At 29.2% G+C, this 9,520-nt stretch overlaps 1 protein-coding gene across 1 annotated transcript; it reads left to right on the top strand.

Annotated features, from left to right (window-relative positions):
- The first annotated feature begins 5,725 nt into the window (after window positions 1–5,725).
- On the top strand, window positions 5,726–8,626 carry LOC105775129 (GDSL esterase/lipase At5g45920). Its single transcript, XM_052622935.1, has 6 exons — window positions 5,726–6,076; window positions 6,167–6,321; window positions 6,396–6,629; window positions 7,866–7,933; window positions 8,028–8,192; window positions 8,380–8,626. Exons 2-6 carry the CDS (start codon window positions 6,223–6,225, stop codon window positions 8,537–8,539), a joined length of 726 nt encoding a protein of 241 aa, XP_052478895.1. The 5' UTR covers window positions 5,726–6,076; window positions 6,167–6,222; the 3' UTR covers window positions 8,540–8,626.
- The last annotated feature ends 894 nt before the right edge of the window (window positions 8,627–9,520 follow it).

Below are 9,520 nucleotides of genomic sequence, written 5' to 3'. Positions count from 1 at the left end.
TATTTTTTACTGTTGGGTGCCGGCCATTGACAGGCCAGCACCGAAAAAAATAATTTTTTTCTTTTTTTTCTTTTTCCTTTTTCGTATATCAGTATTATATAATTTAAAAAAATACATGAGTTCCGGCCATTGATAGGCCAAAACCCAAAAAATTAATTTTTTAAATTCTGACACAATTATTAGGCAATCATTGGTGTAAAAAACAAGTGGATACTGTTTATTTTAGGTTATTTTGGTGATTATTTTGAACTTGAATTATTTTTGTAAATATAATTTATTTTTGGATTATTTTAGTAAAACAGCCAACATTAGTCCTTGTAGATTCTAATATACCAGTGTTTTTGTCAAAAGTTAATGCTTTACATGCATCCATTGAATCGTTGCACGTGGATCATTTATTTATTTATTTATTTTTGTCTTTTGTTTGACAAACCAAATTCATGGTTTTAATAGCGTATATCAACTTTTTAATCCTAGCACTGTGTTTATTGTTTAAAACAAACTTATATGTTGGAAAATGATTAAGGTGTTTATTGTTTTAAGTGTGTGGTATAAGTTTGAGTTATGTTAGTTTTAAAAAATAAATTTCTATAATCTAAAAATGATACATTTTGGGAAAAAGAGTTGGGTCTGATTAAAATTTTATAAAAATAATTAAAGGAAAAGTAAAATTCCTTGCCATCCCTTAGCTTTGTCCCTAGTTGCTCAAGCCTAATCTCACTCAAAATATAATGTAACATTCAATTTTGTCTAACTCTATTAATATTTGTAAATAACTAACTCAAATCCTTTTAAATCCTTTCATTAAAATTATTTTTAAAATATATATTATTTTTAATTATACTTAATATTTAATATTTGTATATATAGTTTTCTTTTATTACTTTCATTAAATTTTGAAATATAAATAACTTAACCTAACATTATATGACAATATATTTAAGTTTTTTACTTACAATATAATTAAATTATATATGGTAATATATAAATAATAGAAAAACAACATATTATAAATTTAAAATGAACTAAATGAGTTTACGCTTTGAATATTAAAATTAAATACGTGATTTACATTTTAAACATGCCAAATATTTTTATTTAAATTCTAAAACTAAAACAAAACCTTCAAACTTAAAAGGAGTATTCTAATTAATCATCAATTTTTTTTTCTTTTTGGTAGAATAATTATTCAAAATTATAACCAACAATAACATTAGACTAAATATAGCTTATGCCAACAAAATTTACTAAGAATACAATTTTAAATAGTTACTAAGATGTCATTCACATTAGTGATTGTCGAGTACTGTATTTATTTACGATAAATATTGATAAAAAGTAATATTTAGTTTTTAAATTATTTCAATTTTTTAAATTGACCATTTTTTTATTTAATATTTAAACTTGAATTTTCCTAAGACATGATGACATGGCACTATGAGGTTTTGTTATACCAACACCTAAAAAATATAATTATTTTATAGTTTTTCTATATAAAGAGAAAAACTAAAATCTTGCATAGAGGTGAGCAAAACTTAATTTGACTAAAATTTTGAAAAAACCTCGAATTTTGAGTTAATTAAGTTGATTTATTAGGTTTTTTGAATCAACTCAAATAAGTAATTCGGTTTTTTCAGTTCAAGTCGAGTTGAATTTCACAACTCGAATAACTTGAATAATAAATTGATGTAAACACCCTTAGATCTCTGTCAATTTTGAAAATGAGTAAATTGATCCTCTTAACATAAATTACAAACTATTTCAAAATAAACTTAAAATTTTAAAATATTTATAAAAATTGCAAAATTTTATAAAATTTTGAAAAATAAAAGTTATATAAAGTTCTACAAATCTTTAAAAATAAAATAATAATAAATAAAAATTTGATGCCTTAAACAAGTAAATTATCAAACCAAGTTTATCATACTAAATTATATTTTTTCCTAATTTTATTTTGAAAGAGTTTTCAAATATATATGATCTAAAATCTATACGCTCTAGCTAGGAATTTAGTCACATTGCCATCAATAGTTCAATTTGACTTGTTTAATTTCTTTAATTGAATTGAACTCGAATACATTTATTCGACTTGACTCAACTCAAATTTTATTTCACTCGATTCAATTACAAAATAATTTCAAATCGAGTTATAATGATAAAATAAGACTCATCAACTTGACGAATTCAAATATTTTTTATCTGAGTCAATTCAATTCGATCAAATGCCTACTAAAAGAAAGAGTAAACGCGCATTTCAATGCACTTAAACTTATATGCTTCTATACTAACAACTATATCAATATTAATTGAATTAAGACTTAGGCGTAATTATTGGCTAAAGTATGCCTATAAATTTCAAATTGATTAACTTTGGGATAACTTTTAAAGAGAGTCAGAGATATGGGTCGGTTGGGTTTGGACTTAATGGTTAAAGGTATAATTTTTATTAATTGGCCTGTATTGCTGATTCAACCCTACCATTTTGAATTAATTGATAATAAGGGCAAGCAACCAATATCCAAATCTGTAGAAATTTACAATTTCTATCAGCTACTAATAAATATAAGGGTAAATTGTACTCATGATTATTTTAAAATATGGTTTATCTTATTTTGGTATTTTAAAAAAATTTTATTTTAGTTACTCTAAATAAGATAATTGTGTGAATTAGTCACTGCCATTAGCATTTCTATTTTCTTTTAACGAATTGCTGGCATGACATATTAGCCCATTGAGTTACTGATATATGGTATTTTTTGTGTTGATTTTTTACTGCAGTTTAAGGATCTCTCTATAAAGTTTAGAGGGAAAAAATTTTAGATTAATTATAGAGAGATCCCTAAACTTTAGTCAAAAGTGAACAAAAAAATATCATGTGTCAGTCACTTAATGCACTAATGTGCCATATCAACAATCCGTTAAAAGAAAACATAAATTTTAACAGCAATAACTAATTCATACAATTATTTTATTTAAAGTGACTAAAATGAAATGATCAAAATAAAACAAACGCTATTTTAAAGTGAAAATGGTTATAATTTACCATAAATATAATGATTTGCTTTCCATAATGAGGTTGGGTCTATGAACTTTTGGTCCAAAATTGTAAATTTCTTTTGTTGAATCCATATTCTAATTACCAAGTCTTCATATAAACTCACATGATTACTAGGCATCCATCATTGAATTCTATTGGCCAATCCTGATTTTGGCCAACTTTCTAGTACAATTTCTAGGAGCTTAGCATCCATGCTAATTAATTAAAAGATGCTAATCCTCGGTAATGATGAGATTTCCTCGTGTATGGTAACATTATGGTTATAAAATTATGCATATTTTGGTGGTTATTGTAGAATATGGTACTCAATAATGACCATTAAAGTAGCTTTGTTGGCGTGCACAAATAAACAAACATTGGACTTTGAACAACATATATAAAATAAAATGAAATAAAAATCAAAGCAATTCAAATTCTTCTTTGATTGTTGAGAAAGAAACACAAATAATGTTTGTTAGAATCTCAATAATAGAGTCCCACTCACTTTATTTGAATACTCCTTCCCCAAAGCAATGATTTAAAAAGATAGATGATTTTACATTATTTAAATAATGAAATGTATATATATTTTTTATTTTTCAATGTATTTATTGGAGCTGTTCAATAATTAATCATTTGCATTCTGTAGATTCATTAAGGAGGTAGATGTTGGTCACAAGTTTTAAAGCTACTCTATACTTAAAACGAGAATCGAACCTTCGACTACTAATTAATAAAATATATATTTTCTAATAAACATTTTAAATCATTGAAATTACATTTCAATCAAATTTGACATAGTTCATGAGTATTAACTGTTTTTTCAAATTTTATATATGTTTCTCCCAAAAACGTTTAAACTTAGATTTTTTTTTCTATTAATACTAAGCAAGCATTAATCATTACTTTGGTTTGGGTATCTCTTGTGCCTGTCAAGACATAAGGTATACTTTAAGCTTGATTGCAAACAATTTGTGGAAATTACAGGGAACAACAGCTCTACAAAAGTAGGAGATTGTTGGAGCGTTTTCTAGCATCATAATATGACTTGATTTCTCTTGCTTCGACGGCTTGCTATAGCAAAGTTGGTCCATCCGCTTGATTTGCATCAATTCCCTATCAGTACTCGAGTTTGATATTTTTTAATATGATATTTATATTGTGATACTTTTATTTGATTAAGTTATATATTTTAATAATCAAATGTAATCTGTATTAATTTTTTAGTATTTAGTATAGGTCTTAAGATTGATTTGATGAAATTTATTGGTTATATTATTAGGTTTGAATTTTTATAGTTTTGTTAAGAGGATAAATTTAGGGTTAATTGTGAGTAGGGTGAAGTCAGAAGCTTTTCTTGGGGGCCAAAATTGAGTTGAAAATCAAAATACAATTTTACCATTATATTAGCTTATAACTTTACATTTTTTAGGACTTAGTTAAAATTTAATCATTTGAGAAGCCAAAATGTAATTTTACTATATAATTTATAATTTTCAAAGGGACCAAAACATAAACTTTTAATTTGAGGGGAGTTAGAGCCCTGCCAGCCCTTGATTACAAAATTATGTAAGTTTTTGTTTTGTTAAGTACAATATGATCACAACGATTTTTAAGTTTTATGGTTGATCCAATGAAAGTTAATTGCTAATATCAATAGTTAATTATGAAATTTTATCAACTCAACCCTAAAATTCAAATTAGAAACTAAATAATTAATATCGTTACCATCTATGTTCTTAATTTCATATGCATTATATTATTATGGATTTCGAATTTTAAATTATACTTGTAATGTGTCACTTAACTGTGTAATTAATGATTTTAATGACAAAAAATCTAATTAACATAATTGGGACATCAACCTATGTTACTTTTGTTTCGTGGGATAACAAATTTAACATATAATCCTTGTCATTTTGCTTTTGTCTTTTTGTTTTTAATTTGTTTTTCTTATTCAATTTATTGTCCTTTTTCTTATTATATACTCAAAATATTTATTTAAAACCAACTCACGTTTAACTGCCCACACCACACATCAATACATATATTATATTACCTTTAATATCCCCCACTACCCATAAGCCATTGACTTAATTCCTAATTACTGTTTCTAAAATAATACGGAATTCGATCAAGACAAGGTTCCATGCATAATTCAGCTTTTTGTTTTTTTTCAATTATAACGAGAATCATGCTAAATAAATCACATCTAATTGAATAGCAATTTTGCAACTTTCTCACGTTGGTGAGAAATTAAATGTTTTTAAATAAAGTTTTAAATTTGAATGAAAAAATATTAAACAAGTTTTTCCACGTTTTTATATCTATTTTTTAAAATTATTCAATTTAAATCCATAAATTTATTCATAAATTATTTAAATATTAATATCCTAAATTGAATCCTATTATTTGTCAAACATTCACATCCACAAAAAATATTTTTAAAATTTTAATATATCTTTTGGTTCCAATAATAAAATGTTATCCAAATAAGTAATGCAAATTCAAATTCATATATACTCCAAAATTATGGTGAGCAGTAATTTTAAAATTCAAATATTATCTGAATTTATAAAATACACATCAAATATCATAAATATTCAAATCTGCAATGCAAATTGGGGAGGTCCAAGAAAAAAAAATGGTTCTGATGATATATATAAATATTATGTTGGTGTGAGGCATGGACGCATGATTGGCCCAGCAAAATTATGAATGCTTTCCCCAATTGCCATTAAAGCTAAAAAAGAAGAAAAGAGATGAAAGTCCTGATGCAGAGAGGGGAAAGGTTTAGGTAGAGAAACTGATAGAGAAAATAGATCATAGATGGGCAATTACTCCATTAATTTCTGTTACTTCCTGATATCACAAACAACAAGACAGAATTTAATGTAAAGTCCAAAAACAGTCACATCAAATACCAACTCAGACTCTTCCCAGTTTCAGTCTTTTACGTTTTTAAGATCACATCCTTTCTTTAATCTTAACCTGATCTTGTCAGTATTTCCCTCTCTCTCTCGTGCAACTGAGTTGGTGGTGAGTATTTAATAATACCCAAACTTTTTGTAACAAAAATACAAAGGCAGTTTAGTGTGGTTGTTAAAAGTTTTTGGTTCTTCTTCTCAGATCTCACAGTGTTCTCTGAAGAAGATTTTGATCATTTTTCTTTTTGCCACTCAAACATGAGGCCGACGATCTATCTTTTTGGAGACTCAATCACAGAGGCTTCCTTTGCTGACGGTGGTTGGGGTGCTGCTCTCGCCAACCATTTCTGTCGGACGGTATATATATATTGATTATCAGTTATATATAAAGTCTTTATTGATATTGAATATGTGGGTTTTCTGGTTTACAGCTTGATGTGGTGCTGAGAGGGTATAGTGGGTACAATACAAGGTGGGCGCTGAAGGTACTTGATAGGGTTTTTCCCACGGTGGGTCACGACGGTGCTGCTGCTGCGCCGCCAGTTGCGGTAACCGTGTTTTTTGGAGCTAATGATGCTTGCCTCCCTGATAGATACGCTGCTTTCCAACACGTCCCACTTGATGAGTACAAGCAGAACCTACACTCCATCGTCTCTTCCCTCAAGGTTCACTTATCACATCTTTATCTAACTTTTTTCTACACGCAAGTAAATATGGTAGCACATTAAGCACGTTAAACTCATTGACGATCAATTTTCTACTGCGTAAACAGTAGATGATTGTAAGAACTTTAGGGTCAAAAGGCAGGCACTGTGTATTTTTCAAGTAACTCTCATGTAGACGAAGAGACAAAACAAAGGGTGGAACTGTGTGATCTTTTTGTTTTTGGCTTTTTGTTCTTTTCTTATGATCTGAATATTCGTATGATAGTTTAGGACATTGCGTGCTTGGCACTGTGTTGTGGTCTAGTAAAACAGTTTCCAAACGTTATTTGGTAGAAAGAGCCATGGACTTTGTTTGGTCAGCCATGAAAGAGTGGGTGCGTAAGGCCCAGTTGTCGCTGTTATTGTTCGCCACTTGGCTTAAATATATATCTCCCTTTAATTGTTTTTATATTGAAACAAAAAACTTGAATAGTCTCATTCAAAACCATGAGCAGTGAGCAGTGATCTTTCTTAGAATTTAGCAAGTACTATATGCTGTGCATTAGTTAAAAATTTCATGGAAGTTTCTAGGTGTTAGATCAAAATTAGATTTTCTTTTTAAAATTTTATTTATTTTTAGTATTAAAAATTAACATGTCTGATACCATAATTAAATAGTATCACATGTACTTTATATTAATGTATAGAGACCAATTTGTAAAAATAGATAAAATTTTTAATAAAAAGATTAAATAACTCTTTGATCTAACGATAAAAGTTATTTTTTTTGTTTTTTTGTTTTTGTGAATAATCGTGTGAATTACAAAGGCTAAAAGGGTAGATGAGACAAGGAATTGGTATAAATATCAGTGTCTTTTTTTAATGGGGCTTTTCAGTTATATATGACGCCCACTTTTGTCTTCTTTGGTTGGATGAAAAGTCTTTTACATATTCATGTTTAAAAAAATCTAATGCCTTTATGACTCTACTTCATGCCCCTCGATTAATGAAGTTAATCGATTAGCTTTTTAAAGCAAACGTGGGAAGCTCAACTTATTGTGGAAAGACTGATTGATCCATTTTAATATGCCTTTTGAAATTGACTCCACTAACCACGTTCTAGCTTTGAAATCATAGAATATATAAATATATATGGTCACCAAAACAGTACTATGATCTTATGGATTAAGTGTATATATATGTGCTGGTCCTACTTATAGATTTTTTCCTCTTTGCCTTGTCTTTTGGGGGTTATAGAAGCGGTGGCCAAAAACACTCATACTCCTAATAACCCCTCCTCCGATTGATGAAGATGGACGCCTTAGGTACATATGTTCTTCCACTTTGCCAGCATGGGTACATTGCACAATATCTTTAATACGCATGTACTTGAAAGAAAATGAATTTGTGTTGATGCAGACATCCTTATGTTGAGAACCCATCGGGTTTGCCCGAGAGGACAAATGAAGCTGCCGGCTCTTTTGCCAAGGCATGTGTTGAAACAGCTGAAGAATGTGGGATCCCTGTGGTGGATCTGTGGACCAGGATGCAGCAATATACTGACTGGCGCAAAGCTTATCTTAGGTAGTTTTCAATAATTTTCAATGCATTCTTTTACTCTTACATACAGATTCTATGTACACGTTCTAGTACTAGATATCAGCTTCTAGACCGAGTACGAAAATTAGCCTTGGGGGGTCTCGATTGTTGGTTTGTGGCAGAAATAATCATATGCCCTTTTTGCTGATATGCTGTTTAACTGGAACTGCAGCGATGGTTTGCACCTCACAAAGGAAGGCAACAAGGTTGTATTTGAGGAAGTGATGAAAAAGCTGGAAGAGAGAGGTTTAAGCCTTGAAAAGCTAAAAGCTGATCTCCCACTTATTGCTGATATTGACCATCATGACCCACTTAAGGCTTTTCAGCAGTAGTTAAAAGACTTCAAGACCTAAAAAGTTAATAATATCACTGAATATTTCATTATATATCAGCAATAATTAAAAGAGTTTGTTTTTCAATTCATAGCTCCTTTATTCTGTTTTGCATATCCATGTCAGCTTCTGGACTTCTCTAAAGAATGGGGAATTTTGATAAGTATGGGCACAACATTGTATGTCTTTAGTCCTCGAAAAAGAAGTAATAGTGGTAGAAGAATTAGTTTTTTCTTCTTCTTTTTTTGTTGTTGGGGGTATGCTTCCTTGTTTGAAGGCAGGAGAGCAATATGAGATCTTAATGGTGAGTGGTTACTTGATAATTAATAGGATTTGTGTTAACTTGGCAAGAGATGATCCTAGGGAAGTCGAAAAACTTGGACAAACAAATCTTACCTTCATGCTCTTGTATTCTGTGATAGATGTTTGTACAATTTTTTTTTTGTGGGTGAGTTTAGAGATGCTCTTAAAAGAGCGTAAAATGGGCCTAGATACGTCTCCTTTTTCATTCTTTTAACACCCCATCAAGCCCTTCCTGTTCCACCATTTAAAAAGTTCCCACCACAGGAGGACATGATTTAGCTCCTCTACCTGCACTTTGACACCATGGGCATCTCACTTTGTCCACTAATAATCAAACTCCATCCAATTCTATTTCATATAGATAGGACGTTAGACATGTATTAAGAAGTTTTGCGTTTGTCAAGTTCAACCTATCCAAAATATGAGCATTTACAACCCATAATTTTTGAAGGCATATTCAAGTCCCACCTCGTCTATATTTCTTTTACAATATAAGAAAAAACATTCTTGAATCATTATTACACTTTTTTTTAAAAGCTTAATTACAAAATTGGCTCTTAAATTATACCGTTTTCTCACTCAAGTACTTAAAGTTTTTTTTGTCAAAAGTGGTACATATAATATCAATTTCATTTTATTTTATCCAAAAAGCATAAAAGTCCAATAAAATATCATGTT

This window comes from Gossypium raimondii, chromosome 10 (assembly GCF_025698545.1).
Source record: "Gossypium raimondii isolate GPD5lz chromosome 10, ASM2569854v1, whole genome shotgun sequence".
Classification (NCBI taxonomy): Eukaryota; Viridiplantae; Streptophyta; class Magnoliopsida; order Malvales; family Malvaceae; genus Gossypium; species Gossypium raimondii.
Note: the sequence above shows the minus strand (reverse complement) of the source record. Positions and strands in the feature narration are given on the sequence as shown.